The following is a 15,534-nucleotide window of genomic DNA, read 5'->3' as shown; positions in this document are numbered from 1 at the left end:
TGGATCCTAGAACTGGTGACATGTGGAAGGCTAGAGGTGGCTGCCCAATGTTTCTAAGTAGCCCATACTTCCCAGCCTTTGTGATGAATCTTGCCCTTTTCGAGTCAGGAACTCTCTCATTCTTCACTCAGGGGCCTGTCCTGAAAACATATATTCACAGCTATAATCCAGAGCCTTACAGGCAGACAGATGTACCACACAGCAGCCTCAAGGCTTCCTCCAGCTGTCCTCAACCTGGGCTCATCTTTTAGAACCAATTCTCAGCATCCACTCTCCGACCACTGGGGAAGAAGGCACTGCATGATCCACCGTCCACCCAGTGAAGCATTTCGGCTCCATCAGGTAAAGAACCCCTGGAGACTCCATGTATAACAAAAACCAGGAAGAGGGCAGAGAAATCAACAGACCACAGTGACCTTCATGTGTGCAAAGTACAGTTGTTAAAAACAAAGCAACAACAGAAAAGAGGCTGTAGCCTCAATGGGACAGTGCTGAAGCAGAGCCCCATATTCCCAGACCTGTGGGGAGAGGGTCCTGCACCCAAACAGGTCTAGGGCTGACAGGCAGGGAGGTAGGGTCTCATGTGGAGGCCCTCGTGGCAAATAATCGAGATCTGGTGGGGCTGATGGTCGGCTGGAGGGAGCCTGATTACAACGGGGCTGTGGCCTCAGCTCCCTCCTCTGAGTCCCACACCTCAGACTGCAGGTAATCAGCAAAGAGAGCCTTGGCCCGGCGTAGGACGCGCCCCAGGTGGTGTTTTCGCACGAGGCGGTCAAAGTGCATGGCCAGCTCGTTGTAATCCAGCCCGTTGCGCATGATGTGGTCACGGTGCTCCAGCAGTATGGCGAGACAGAGGAAGAGCATGAATGGGTTCCCCTGGCCAAACTCTTGGGGTGGGGGCAGGCCCAATGGGTGTGGGGGTAGCAGAGACTTCCCAGAGTCTTGTGGGGAGCCCACCTCAGGTATCAGGGGGGATCCTGCAGCCACATCACCAGCAGGAGAGGCCTCCTGGGAGGATGGCGGAGATGAGGAGGATGGTGAATCGGGGTGGGAAGAGGAGGATAGTAGTGGGTCTGAGGAGTTCAGCAAGGGCTCCGAGAGGGACTTGGAGCTAATGAGGGCAACTGGGTGGGGCAGCTGGACCCGAGGGTCCCTCCTGGGGCTGGTGTTATCCCTGAGTTGCTGGAAATCATCCAGACTGGCTTGTCTCAGGAGACGTCCCCCGCCACTAGGCCCCTGACTGGTCATGGCCAAGTGGTCAACCGCATCTTCAAAAGCACCACCTCCCCCACCGGCAGGCCTCAACATGTGCCTCTGCCGCACAGGCCGCCCCCTGTGGCTGCTGAAGCCAGTGTCTGCCACTTGGCTGGGGGGTCCGATGAGCTCTACCTCATGTTCAGGAGGATCGGGAGGCAGCGAGCTCCAGGTGACCTCGAGCATGCGGAGGGCATCATCAAAGGCGAACTCGCGCTTGAGCTCAAGCAGCAGCCAGCGGTAGCAGAAGAAGAGATCATCAGCACCAGCTTCCTGCAAGTACTGGTAGAAGTCGGGGTCAGCGTGTCGCAGCAGCAACTTGAGGTGCGCGAACTTGGTGGCCATGGCGCGGCCATCAGGGTGGAAGTTCCCAGCCAGGCGCTTCATGATGCCACAAAAGCAGACGAAGGCATGGCCTTCATGGTCCATGACAGCAAGGATGGGTGAGGCAAGATCGCTCATGCCCTGGCAGTAGGACACCTGTGGGTGGGTGACGGCGTAAGTGGTGAGCAGGTCGTGCAGTGCACGCAGGTGTGGGCCATCCTCGGGCCCCGCGTAGTAGGGGTGGGCCCGGTCGGTCCGCAGCACATCCTTGAGGACCGTGCTGCGGATGAACTCCAAGTCCTCGGGGCTGGCTCGCTGTGCCCACTCACTCTTAAGCTGCTCATATTCCCGACTCTTCCTTTTCATGTAGTCCATCCTTTCGCGGCCTGTCAGCCCGTCTGGGTATACATTCAGCAGATACCGCCAGACCACCTGGCCAGGGACAAGAAGGACGAGACTGAGGATCTACAGATGAGCTGCCACATCCCCGGGTATATCTGTCACCACCCCGTCCCTGCCCTGGACCTCTGTCCTCCTTCAGAAAAGTTTGCCTTCCCACCTTGGACTCCTAGCCCCTCCGGAAGGAGAGCTTGCTGCCCGGGAGCATCACCACGCCATCCCATGACAGTGTGGTCCACTGCATGTGTCTCATGAGCTACTCATAACTGCGGGAGGAATGGATCCAGTGAGTGGTTGAGGGGGCTCACCTTTCGCAGGGAGGGCTCAACACCACCGTGATAGATCCGCAGGCGCAACTCCTCAGGGCGGGAGAGCTGGCCCTCGTGGTTCAGGTATGTGTGGAACTCAGCATCACTCAGGGGTGGCTTGAAAGGCTTGACATCCTCCCCGTATGACCAACTCAGCACCTGCTGGACCTTAGATAAGGTGCGGCCCACCTGTGAAGGAGGGGGGAGGCCACTGGTCAGCTGGCAGGCTAGGGGCAGGTGCTAACCAGCACACTCAGAATCAGGGGAGCCAGGCAGGCCCTGCCCTACAGCCACCTGAGAGTCCCGGGGGTCCCTGAAACCACCTGAGAGAGGATGGACTGAGTGAAGGGCAGGGCAGCCGCTGTCAGCGATGACCGTTTCTCAGCCAGCAGCACGTCGGAGCCGATGACATCCTTGGGACTGATTATGTCCCAGTCTTCCAGCAGCGGGCCTGGACACACAGAGTGAAGCAACATGATAATGGGGATAAGAACCTCATACCTCAGGGCTGGTTTCCTCTCCTGCCGAAGCCAGGCAACCACAGGGCAATGAGCGACTCTCACTCTCTCTTCCCATGTCATCTAAATCATGCAAAACAGAGCCGTAAATTATTCTTTTCTATTAGACTGACTGTCTTTTCTATTAGGTAACTCTCTCACAAAATGGCTGGGCAGACTCTAATAGTAATATTTACCATGTGCCAGGTACTATGTGACAAGGGCTTAGCTTTAATTTAAATAATAACATGAGACAACATTTCCATAGTGCTCAGTGCCAGGAAATGTTCTGAGCCCTTAGCTTTTTTTTAAGAGTTGAATTTTTAAATATATATATTTTCATTGATTTCTGAGAGGAATGGAGGGGAGAGAGATAGAAACATCAATGATGAGAGAATCATTGATCGGCTGCCTCCTGCACACCCCACACTGGGGATCGAGCCTACAACCCAGGCATATGCCCTGACTGGGAATCGAACTGTGACCTCCTGGTTCATAGGTTGATGCTCAACCACTGAGCTACACTGGCTGGGCAGAGTTGAATTTTTAAAATTGATTGTTTTTTGGAGAGAGGGTGAGGAAGGGAGGGAGGGAAGAAAGGAAGGAGGAAGAGAGGAAGAGATAGAGGGAGAGAGAAGGGGAGAGAGACATCTATCGGTTGTCTCACGCATGCGCCCTGACCGGGGATTGAACCCACAACCTTTTGGTGCATGGGATGATGCTCCAACCAACTGAACCACATTGGCCAAGGCTTAGCTTATTTACTAGTCACATCCATCCTATAAGTTAGGCACTATTATTATCACCACTCCTTCATGAGGAAACAGGCACAGTCAGGATAAGATAGTTGCCCAAGGCCCCACAGCTAGTGAGTGAAGGAACTAAAATGTGGCGTGCCCAAACTATCTTATATTCATGCCACGGCTCCTCCCACAATCAGTGTAGATTACCATGGTCATTACAGAAGATGGAAAAGGGTTGGAATAATAGTAAGTGGCCAAGATTCCGCAGCTAGGAAATGGTAGGGCCAGGATCTGAACCTCACTGACCTTACTCCAGAGCCCAGATAGATTTTAGGGGAAAAAAAATTTGTGGAATATGTATGTTCTGTATTTAGAGGAAACAATGCTATGCTGGACTTTCTCCAGTTCTGGCCCTTGGAACATCAGCAGAAGTCTGTCCCTTCTCTCAGTTCTTTACAGCCCTGGAATCCTTTCTTCTCACCTCAGATGTGATGTGGTGGCTGAAGCAGCAGTGGCCACCTGGAGGTTAAGTTGGAGAGATTCAGGAGATAGCAGCCCTGGCACCACAGAGCTGCTAAGCTGACAACAGCAACATCTAGTGGCTTTCAAACTCTCTAAATGAAACAAATCAACTTGGATTTGCTTACTAGTAATCTGTTGTCATCTGCAGGCAATTTCCATGGAGTTCACTGTACTTTCTCCCTCAGAGCTGAGGAGGAAGCAGACTCTAGACCAGTGGTTCCCAATGTGGGGTACACGCCCCACAGGTGGGCAATTTGATTTTTAAGGGGGCAGTTCGAGGATGAATTATTAACTGAATTTTTTGCATTTCTTATGGTTCTAGGGGCCTCATGTACAGTATATAAATATTTGTTGTGACATATTTATGCATTTCAGTTCTCTATTATATGTTTTGAAACTTTATTTGCTATTTTTTCATATCACTTCATATTATTATTTTTTTAACAATTTCTTAGTGGTTTCTTCTTCATTACTTCAACTGTCCTTTCGTTCTTTTATTTTTCTCTTTCATGGATGTCGTGTTCTTTGGAAGCTTGTTTAGACCAAGTTAATGGCCTTTTAGGCTTCCTCCACGTGAATAGGCGTTCACTTTTTGAATAATAAGAATTATATGTCATGGGGGGAGAGGGGCATCAGGACTTAGAGATGCTTAGGTGGGGCCTGGCCAATGAAAGGTTGGGAACCACTGCTCTGCACCATTTGGATGTCCCTGGCCCACCTTGGCTGTCTCACCTTGCACTAAGAACCTACGGGATCCGAAAGGGGAGCCTGAGAGCCACTCTACACGTGGCCTCCTCTGCTCCTCGTATGAGTGAACAGTGTCTCTATCTGTTCAGTTGCTAAGCCAGAAACCTGAGAGACTTCCTTGCTGCCTCCCACTCTCTCAACTCCCAGTGCCAAACCGTTGCTAAGTCCCATGGTTCCTGCATGCAAAACATACTTTAATTCCACCTCTTCTCTCATTTCCACCTTGTCAGCCCGTCAGAGCCACCACATCTCCCTCCCACCTGAAACTGCTGCCTAACCAGTCCCTGTTTCCTTTTCGCCCCTCCCCTCTCTCCCAACAGCTGCCAGAGTGGTCTTCCTAAAACATTACTCAGAGCATTAAAACACAACAGGTAAAATGGAGGTCACACTACTGGACAGGTAAAATGAAGAAGGAGAAGACCAAGGAGAACCCCTTCAAGGCACAGACCTAAGCTTGATGATTCAAGTGAAAAAGTAGAGAGACCTGGAGGGCAAGTCCAAAACACCTAATATGCAAATACTAGGAAATGCAGGGGGGAGAAGGGAGATCAGGTGAAGACATTATAATCACACAGACATGAAGGAGAATGCCCTTGAGATGAAGAAATGGCTCACCAAGCCTCAGACAGGGTTATTTAACAGGCCACACATATAACAGGCCTCCCCAGCTCTATCCAGATGCTATTGAAATGCCCGAATTACAGGAAGGAAGAAAAACTCCTGCCAGCTTCCAAAGTCATGAATAGGCTTCTTACAACAGAAAGAAGGTCATCAGAACTCTGGAAGCAAGAAGACAGTGGCCAGCCCTGACCAGTTTGGCTCAGTGGATAGAGCGTCGACCTGCGGACTGAAGGGTCCCAGGTTCAATTCCGGTCAAGGGCATGTACCTTGGTTGTGGGCATATCCCCAGTAGGGGGTGTGCAGGAGGCAGCTGATGGATGTTTCTCTCTCATTGATGTTTCTAACTCTCTATCCCTCTCCCTTCCTCTCTGTAAAAATCAATAAAATATATTTTAAAAAAAGAATACAGTGGCTTGTGGCACAAATGGAGCGTTGAAAAGAAAGGCCTAAGATCCAAGGGCTCCATGCCAGCCAAACAGTACCTGTCTATGGTGGACAAATAAAGACAATTTTGGTCACTAGAGTACATCTAACTCATGTACCTTATTGGAAGAGAAAAAGAAGTTCTCAAAGGAAATGACTACAACAGCTCAAGGGAGGGAAGGCAAAGGAAGTGTAAATGGTGATGAGCCACAGTTTGTAACATATATAGTTAAACATGAAATGACAGAGACACTGTGATTGGGAGTTTGTAATCTTAAGTGTTACTTTAGCATTCCTGAAACATAAGCAACCTACTATAAAGAAAAGATAATGATAGCCTGGAATTAAAAAAGAAACAAAAATTACCATCTCAGCAAAACCCAGAAGTTAAGGGTTAGGGATCAGAAGAAGAATTAGAATTAAAAGTGTTCCAGCCCTGGCCTGGTATCTCAGTTGGTTGGAGCATCGTCCTGATATGCCAAGGTTGCGGGTTCCATTCCCAATTAGGGCATACAGGAAGCAACCAATGAATGTATAAACAGGTGAAACAATAAATCTCAATCTCAATCTCTCTCTCTCTCTCTCTCTCTCTCTCTCTCTCTCTCCCTCCCTCCCTCCCTCCCTCCCCCCCTCTTCCTCTCCAAAAATCAATTAAAAGAAAAAGTGTTCCAAAGCTTTCATTTCAAGGGCCAGGAAGGGTGGGAAACACTGGACGAGAAAAGTAAGTGGCCTAAAGATTTCACTGTCGTCCTAGCTGGTTTGCCTCAGTGGATAGTGCGTTGTCCTACAGACTGAAGGGTCCCGGGTTCAATTCCAGTCAAGGGCATATGCTGAGTTGCAGGCTCAATCCCCAGTAGGGTGCGTGCAGGAGGGAGCCAACCAATGATTCTCCCTTATCATTAATGTTTTTATTTCTCTTTCCTCTCTGAAATCAATAAAAAATATATTTTAAAAAAAGATTTCACTGTCAATTGTGTAAAAAAGCATAAATCCAGCTATGGGGTTTTTTATGAGAGATATACCTAAAACTAGGTGACAAAGAAAAAATGAAAATTGAAGAAACCTGAAGGAATACCTGGCAAACACAAACAGAAAACAAGAGCAGCAATGTTAATGTCAGAAAAAAAAAAACACCACTCAAGGCCAAAAACATTACAGGGAAAAAGAGACAGTCTTATATAGATTTTAAAAAGAAAGAACCCATTGGGTAAAGGATTTGTACAAGCACAAACTCATCTAGTGGCAAAACCTGATCTGAACTGACATGAGACTATATATAGTCTTTATGTAACCCACTGAGTGTGAATATACATACATTTCCCCGAAGAAACGCCCAAGTATTTTATTACAGGGTGTTGCCTCAGGCCCTGCATCTGGTATTGCATAACATATGCTGTACAGACTACATTTCCTCATCATAAAATTGTCAAACTTCCCAAACCCCAAATTAATACATAAATGCTGCGTAATGCCAATCGGAAATGCAATGGGGTTTTTCCTGGAACTGGATAAAATTATTTTAAGGTTCATATGAAAGAATTCACAGTTAAGGATAGTTAAGGAAAAGAAGAGTCATGAAAAAGAATAGTGGAAGGATGGCAATGCTGGACTTATTAATATTTATCACAAAAGTACTATGATAAAAATATGATGTTAGCATAGCAGTAGAAAAAGAGAGCCAATTGGTGGAATGCAATAGAAAGCCCAGAAATAATTCCAAGTACTCATGGGAACTCAGTATTGACAAAAATGGCATTTCAGATCAGTGTAGAAAAGGTGGTTATTTAAAAAATGATGCTGCCCTGGCCGGTGTTGCTCAGTTGGTTGGAGCGTCATCCTATACAACAAAAGCTGGCAGGTTCCACTCCTAATCAGGGCACATACCCAGGTTGCAGGTTCAATCCCTGGTCAGGGCGCGTGCAGGAAGCAACTGATTGGTGTTTCTCTTTCATCTCTCTCTCTTAATAAATAAATAAATAACATGTATAAATGATGTTGGCATAATTGACTATTTGGAATTTAAAAAAAAATCTATGTCTAGTTATCAGAATGTTGACAGAGTAGAGATTTACATATAAAAAAAATAATAAGCATATGAGGAGATATAGGGGAAGGTGTTCCAAATTAAGAGGAGAAACTCAGAAATCATAAAGAAATAGGTATCCTATATAATAAAACCCTAATATGCAAATTGACTGAATGGCAGAACGGACCTATGATGCGCACTGACCACCAGGGGGCAGACGCTCAACACAGGAGCTGCCCCCTGGTGATCATTGTGCTTCCACAGGGGGAGCGCAGCTCAGCCAGAAGTCAGGCTCATGGCTGGCAAACGCAGTGGCGGTGGTGGGAGCCTCTCCAGCCTCTGCAGTAGTGCTAAGGAGCAGGCAGTCGAGCAGTAAGGAGCAGTGAGCAGGCGGGTTGGTAAAGAGCGAGGGGTCCCAGACTGCAAGAGCAATGTCTGACTGCCGGCATGTGGACATCCCCTGAGGGGTCCCAGACTGTGAGAGGCGCAGGTCGGGCTGAGGGACTGCCCCCACCCCCATGCACAAATTTCGTATACTGGTCCTCTAGTATATATATAAGACTGCGTCTAAGTTTTAATTTTCTTAGAAAAGACATTTTTATTGATTTCAGAGAGGAAGGGAAAGGGAGAGATAGAAACATCAATGATGAGAGAGAATCATTGATTGGCTGCCTCCTGCATGCCCTCTATTGGGGATCAAGCCCAAAATCCAAGCATGTGGCCTGACTGGGAATGGAACTGTAACCTCCTGGTTCATAGGTGGATGCTCAACCACTGAGCCACACCAGCCAGGCTTAATTTTTGATAGGACAAAAAAGATACCATAAACAAAATGATAGAACAAAAGGTAAGCTGGCGCCAAGACCGGTTTGGCTCAGTGGATAGAGCGTCGGCCTGCGGACTGAAAGGTCCCAGGTTCGATTCCGGTCAAGGGCATGTACCTTGGTTGCGGGCACATCACCAGTGGGAGGTGTGCAGAAGGCAGCTGGTCGATGTTTCTCTCTCATCAATGTTTCTGACTCTCTATCTCTCTCCCTTCCTCTCTGTAAAAAATCAATAAAAATATATTTAAAAAAAAGGTAAGCTGGGGAAAAACATTTGCAATTCATCTAATTGAAAGAAGATTCTTTTATTAAAATACATTTTTATTGATTTGAGAGAGGAAAGGATAGGGAGAGAGAGATAGACACATCAATGATGAGAGAAAATCTACAGATGAATGAACCAGGAGGTCGTGGTTCAATTCCTGGTCAGGCCAATTTGAGGTTGTGGGCTTGATCCTCAGTAGGGGGCATGCAGGAGGCAGCCGATCAATGGTTCTCTCTCATCACTAATGCTTCTATCGATCTCTCCCTCTCCCTTCTTCCCTGAAATCAATAAAAATAAATTTAAAGAGAGAGAAACTAAGATGGTGGCATAGATAAACACCGAGAAATTGCTGCTTCCCACAACAATTGATAAATGCATCAAAAACACAAGCCGGACTCATCCAGAACTACAGGAGAGCTGGCTGAGTGTAAATTCTACAACTAGAAGGAAAGAAAAGCACACTGAGAGCCAGAGGAGCTGCGGAGGTGGAGTGCAGAGGTACGGGGGCTCGCGCGCGCGGAAAGGGTCTGGCACCTGAGGACGCGGCTGTCTTTTTGAATCCGGAGGGAGACACAAGCTCCCGACTGCTCTGAAATCCGGCTCCGGGAAGTCTCTGGGGACCCAGGACTCATACGGGGAGAAACTGGTCTCTCTGGCAGCAGGCGAGCTTGAGGGCAGCTTTCCCTCAGAGGTGCTTGCAGCCATTGCTGGGACACTGGGACTCGAGACTCCTTAGGGCGGGGCAGAGGCTCCGCCATAGCTGCTTCCTCCGCCCTTTGATTCCTTGAGACCCCGCCCCGCCCAGGCTTCGGCAGAGGCTTTTGCATATGAATGCCCCGGCCCTTTGCAACCTGTAATTACCTAACCACAGCCCGGCCAGATAGACCCAGAGCTTCCAAGAGAAGGCCCAAGGCCCCACAGCGGCTTGCATTGCTACACAGCTGAGCATCATCAGGGCACTTCCAAACCCCAAAAAAAGGAAGAGGAATCTGCAGTTCTCTTCGTAGTTCCTGCTGTGTAACCTCAGGCAGAGGCTAAATTAGCACATCCTTAGATCCAAGAGCCACTGTACCCAGTGGTCAGAGGGGGACCATCCAGATCACAACTCCTCAGATCCATAAGGGACACACTCAGGGTGCAGTCTCAGTGAGCACCAAAGCCCCACTGAAGCAAGTCTTGCCCCAGAAGGGTGTCTCCAGCACAGAAGTTCTCCCACTGCAGACACAGCTGATTCTCACTGCCAATTGGCCTGGAGGTCAATTCCTCCCAGTGAGCCTACAACAACCAAGGCATAGCTACAACAAGACTGTGCACAAAGCCCACAAGGGGGTGCACCAAGAGTGTCCACCTCAGGTAACTGGGGAGGCTGAGCCACTGGGCCCTACAGGACACCTAGCACACAAAGCCATTCTATCAACACAGGGAAGCAGCCAAAATGCGGAGACAAAGAAACAAGTCACAAATGGCAGAAACGGAGGAAAGCAAACGACTGGATATAGAGTTCAAGGCCACGTTTATAAGGTTTTTCAAGAATTTTATGGAAACCACCGATAAATTTAATGAGTCCCTCAATAAGTATAGTGAGACCATGGAGGACATGAAAAAGGACCAACTAGAAATTAAGCATACACTGACTGAAATAAAGAATAATTTACAGAGATCCAACAGCAGACAAGAGGATCCCAAGAATCAAGTCAAAGATTTGAAATACAAAGAAACAAAAAATACCCAACTGAAAAAGAAAAAAGAAAAGAGATTCCAAAAATATGAAGATAGTGTAAGGAGCCTCTGGGACAGCTTCAAGCGTACCAACATCAGAATTATAGGGGTACCAGAAGAAGAGAGCGGGCAAGATATTGAAAACCTATTTGAAGAAATAATGACAGAAAACTTCCCCCACCTGGTGAAAGAAATAGACTTACAAGTCCAGGAAGCGCAGAGAACCCCAAACAAAAGGAATCCAAAGAGGACCACGCCAAGACACATCATAATTAAAATGCCAAGAGCAAAAGACAAAGAGAGAATCTTAAAAGCAGCAAGAGAAAGACAGTCAGTTACCTACAAGGGAATACCCATACGACTGTCAGCTGATTTCTCAACAGAAACCATGCAGGCCAGAAGAGAGTGGCAAGAAATATTCAAAGTGATGAATACCAAGAACCTGCAACCAAGATTACTTTATCCAGCAAAGCTATCATTCAGAATAGAAGGTCAGATAAAGAGCTTCACGGATAAGAAAAAGCTAAAGGAGTTCATCACCACCAAACCAGCATTATATGAAATGCTGAAAGGTATTCTTTAAGAAGAGGAAGAAGAAAAAGGAACTCTTACCATTTGCCACAGCATGGATGGAACTGGAGAGCGGATAAATACCACATGATCTCACTCATTTGTGGAATATAATGAACAACATAAACTGATGAACAAGGACTGATCCAGAGACGGAGAGGCATTGATTGGACTGTCGGTCTTTGGAGGGAGGGTAGGGGTGGGTGGGGGGAAGGGGGAAAGATCAACCAAAGGACTTACATGCAGGCATATAGGCCTAACCAATGGACACGGACAACGGGGGGGGGGGGGGGGTAGAGGGTAACGTGGGGACAAGGACACATATGTAATATCTTAATCAATAAAAATATATTAAAAAAATAAATTTAAAAAAATAAATACAACTGCCATTATCACATTGCTATATTTACATATTATAATAATGGAAACATATCTATAGCTCTATTGTTATACTGCATTGTATAATTATATATCACTAGATTATATGCTACAATAATAAATATAATTATTTTACTAGAGCTAATACTTTCTGAGTATTTACTATGTAGCATCGCACCATTACAGGCATTTTACATGAATTTCCCTGTTTAATCCTCTCGATAGCCCTAAGATACCATTATCTCTACAGGTAAAGAAATTGAGGCCCAGTGGCCAACCCAGAACTTGGAATGAGGCTACCTTGCTCCCTAGACCACTGTGAGGGAGTGTTATTGCAAGGGTGGCATCATCCTATAGGGACAGGGTAGGTCCCAGAGCAGTGCCCCCCAGGACACTGGGTACTCACTGTCCTCAGTGGGCCGAATATCTACACGCAGCTGCAGGTAAGGTTTGGAGGCAGTGGCGAAGGCTGTGCTGAGGTCCCAGTCAGACAGGAGTGAGAGGTAAGCTTCCTGCCCCAGCCGATCCCGGCCCAGGTAGCTGATGCCAAAGTTCTTCTTCCTGGACATGGGAGGTGCGGCAGCTCTCAGTGTCCCGGAGGCCTCAGGGACAGTTTCCAAAAGAACCAGGGGAAGGTAAATGGTGTTGATTGACAACAACTTTCTACTAGGTGCTAGATATTGTGCTAAGGATTGAGGGCAGATCCCTCATCTCTACTTGGTAACACAAACACAGAAACACACACACACACCTGCTTGTATCTGGAGGACACACTGGAAACTGGTAAAATGTTGGTACCCTCTAGGGAGGGTAACAGGGTAGTTGAAGGGTAGAAGTGGGAAAAAGCAGCCTTCTTACTGCATAAAAAAAGCAATCTGTATGACTGTCACTTTTCACAACAAAAGATGTTTATGAAAAAAAGTTAAATGACAACTAGGAATTCGTTCTCAGATACATTTGTGTAACTATGCAAAGAAGTATGTTGTGTGACGACTACTGTAACCATGAAAACATCCTAAATACCCATTACTTTGGCACACTTTGAGTTTGTTACCATGTTCTTGTATTCCTCCAAAATAACCACCAAAACAAAATAACCATCACACTGCCCCCAAGAGACCCCACTTTTCATCTATCAGGTTGGCAAATTTTCCAGTATTTTATAGGAACCCGTGTTTGTGAGGGTGTGAGGGAAACAGATATTTTATATGCTTCTGGTGAGTCTGTAAATTGGTAAAACCTGTCAGGAGAGCATTTTGGAACCACCCATTGAAAATTTACAAAGCATACTACGCCCTTTGATCCAGCAACAACAGTGCTAGGTGGCTGTGCACTGTGGGGTTATTTATAATAAAACAAGCAAATCACCTATCAAACAACAACAATGAAAAGGCCAATCCGTCACTGTTGAGGTGGGTAGCTCACTGGTCAGTCACCAGCATCCCCTTACTCACCCATTCAAGTCAAATGCTCGGATGAGGATGTGCTGCAACACATCGAGTGAGGTGATCTGGGGGTCAACAGCAAAAGAGCGGAACTCAGGTGGCAAGAAGCTCTCACATTTCTGGGGAGAGAAGACCCAGGGGAGGCCATCAGGAGTTATATCACCATGCTGAAGCAGAGGGAGCAGAAGGAGGCAAGGTCAGAGGAGTGGTGGGGGCCAGATCAAGGTGGGCATCCGGGACGATGGTTTTTGCTCTGAGGCGGTAGCATTGGGAGGGTTCTGAGCAGGGGAAGAATGTGGTCTGACTTTAGATTTACAGGATCCTTCTGGCTTCTCTGCTTGGGACAGAGTGTGGGGTGCAAGGGAGAAAGCAGCAGTCTAGTGAGGAGGAGGCTACTGCAATGGTCCAGACACACAATCTAGCACATGGAGCTACAACACTCCTCTGCTTAAATATCTTTTTAAGAAAAACATTTTTATTGATTTCAGAGAGCAAAGGAGAGGGAAAGAGAGATAGACACATCAATGATGAGAGAGAACCATTGACTAGCTGCGTCCTGCACACCCCCTACTGGGGATTAAGCCCACAACCCGGGCCTATGCCCTTGACTGGAATTGAACCCGGGACACTTCAGTCCACAGGGTGACGCTCTATCCACTGATCCAAACTGGCTAGGGCTTAAATATCTTTAAAGGATCCCCAACAGGTGGGCCTATAGGACCCCAGCCTCCTCTCTCCCATCAGCTATTTTGTGTGTGTTTTCTTCAATCCTCACCTGAGGATATTTTCCATTGATTTTTTTTAAATTTTATTGATTTTTTACTGAGAGGAAGGGAGAGGGATAGAGAGTTAGAAACATTGATGAGCGAGAAACATCGATCAGCTGCCTCCTGCACACTCCCTACTGGGGATGTGCCCGCAGCCACGGTACATGCCCTTGACTGGAATCGAACTTGGGACCTTTCAGTCCACAGGCCGACGCTCTATCCACTGAGCCAAACCGGTTAGGGCTCCATTGATTTTTAGGGAGAGTGGAAGAGAGAGAGAAAGACAGAGAGAAACATCGATGTGAGAGAAACACATCAATTGGTTGCCTCCTGCACGTGCCCTGACCAGGGCCTGGCCCGGGGAGGAGCCTGCAACCCAACAGAGGAACATGTCCTAGACCCGAATTGAACCTGGGACCCTGGGACCCTTCGGTCAGGTCTGCAGGCCGACAGGCTGTCCACTGAGCCAAACTGGCTAGTGCCCATCAGCTTTTTTCCCCCCATCAGCTTTTTTTTCCCCCCATCAGCTTTTTGACCTTTACACTTGTACTGCCAAATTGCTGTAAGTGTACTTCTCTCCAGAACCTACCCACTTCTCAGCACCACCAGCGCCACCACCTTAGTCTGAGCCACCATCACTGCTTGCTGGGACTAGTGCAACAGCTTTCTTACTCAGAGAACACTTTAAAGGCCCTTCACAATCTGGCCCTCTCACCTCTCCGATTCACCTTCATCCACTCTTCCCCTCGCTCTCTCCAGGGCTCCAGGAATATGGGAACCTAAGGGCACAGGCCAAGCTCATCCCCACCTCCCAGCCTTTGCCCTTGCTGTTCCCTTTGCCTAGAACACCCATCCCCACCCCCCACCCCCACACGCACAGGCTGACTCCTTGCAATTCAGGTCTCTGCTCCTTCAATACCTTCCTGGGGATTTCCCTGTACAACCTTGGCTAAAGTAACGCCCTAGTAGAGAACCTTTTTCAGCATTTCCTCATGACATTCACCAGTGTCCGAAGCATCTCATTTATTTAGCTGTTTGTCTCCCTCACCCGGTGGGGACCTGCACAAAGGTGCGCTCTCAACACATATGTTAACTGACCTAGGCGCCTCCTTTTCAGACAACAACCCTCCACCCCATCCTCAGGGACCCACTCCTCAACAAGGCCCCTCCTCCATCCCTACAGCCCCTCTTCTCCACCATAATCCCCATCCTGCCATTTTCAGTCTCCACACCTTCCAGCCCTGGCCTCGCATTCCCACATCCTGCCTGTTCCACCCCTGTCACTATTACCAGGCAGGCCCTCCAGCCTCGCCCCTCAGGTGACACCCCAAATCTCAGGTCCCGCCCTCCATCCTATGACAGTCACCGCCTTCTCCTCCCCTGGGAGCACCGGGCCAGCTGGTTGAGCAGCAGCCGACCTCACCTTGACTCGGACCCGTACCACCTCTCGCTCCTCCTCCTCAGCCGCCGCTGCTTGGACTCCCCCACCAGGCGGGGGCGCCCCAGAGCCGGCCAAATCCGAGGACCCAGTGGCTGTCGCCATCCCGCCGCCACCCGCCTGAGGGTGACGGGTGACGGTCGCCCCCCTACCCCTGCGGGCACTCCAGAGTGCGGGCGCCCGCGGCCCCACCTTGCGCCCGGGCGCAGGCGCAGAGGGCGCTGCACGACCCTAGCACCCCCACACCCGAGAGTGGAGGTCGCT

The 15,534-nt window shown here is 48.4% G+C and overlaps 1 protein-coding gene across 2 annotated transcripts; it reads right to left on the bottom strand.

Moving 5' to 3' along the window:
• Positions 1-417: 417 nt before the first annotated feature.
• TBC1D25 (TBC1 domain family member 25) lies at positions 418-15,534 on the bottom strand. 2 transcript variants are annotated; one of them, XM_059679647.1, is made up of 6 exons: positions 15,256-15,534; positions 13,075-13,232; positions 12,027-12,181; positions 2,609-2,736; positions 2,286-2,474; positions 418-2,010 (listed from the first exon to the last, which is right to left on the bottom strand). In XM_059679647.1, the coding sequence occupies exons 1-6, from the start codon at positions 15,373-15,375 to the stop codon at positions 649-651; spliced, it is 2,112 nt and encodes a 703-aa protein (XP_059535630.1). In that variant the 5' UTR covers positions 15,376-15,534; the 3' UTR covers positions 418-648. The 2 variants fall into 2 exon arrangements, with proteins under 2 accessions (XP_059535630.1, XP_059535631.1); XM_059679648.1 differs by having other exon boundaries at positions 13,075-13,184; positions 15,256-15,532.

Source organism: Myotis daubentonii, chromosome X, assembly GCF_963259705.1.
Source record: "Myotis daubentonii chromosome X, mMyoDau2.1, whole genome shotgun sequence".
NCBI classification, from domain to species: domain Eukaryota; kingdom Metazoa; phylum Chordata; class Mammalia; order Chiroptera; family Vespertilionidae; genus Myotis; species Myotis daubentonii.
Note: the sequence above shows the minus strand (reverse complement) of the source record. Positions and strands in the feature narration are given on the sequence as shown.

Bases quoted from the DNA above. Each gene is read 5' to 3' on its own strand.
- TBC1D25 (XM_059679647.1), bottom strand. From the start codon at position 15,375: ATGGCGACAGCCACTGGGTCCTCGGATTTGGCCGGCTCTGGGGCGCCC. The intron at 13,233-15,255 runs GTGAGGTCGGCT...CCTCTGCTTCAG, and splicing joins TGGTACGGGTCCGAGTCAAG to CATGGTGATATAACTCCTGA. The intron at 12,182-13,074 runs GTGAGTAAGGGG...TCCCATGTCCAG, and splicing joins CGAGCATTTGACTTGAATGG to GAAGAAGAACTTTGGCATCA.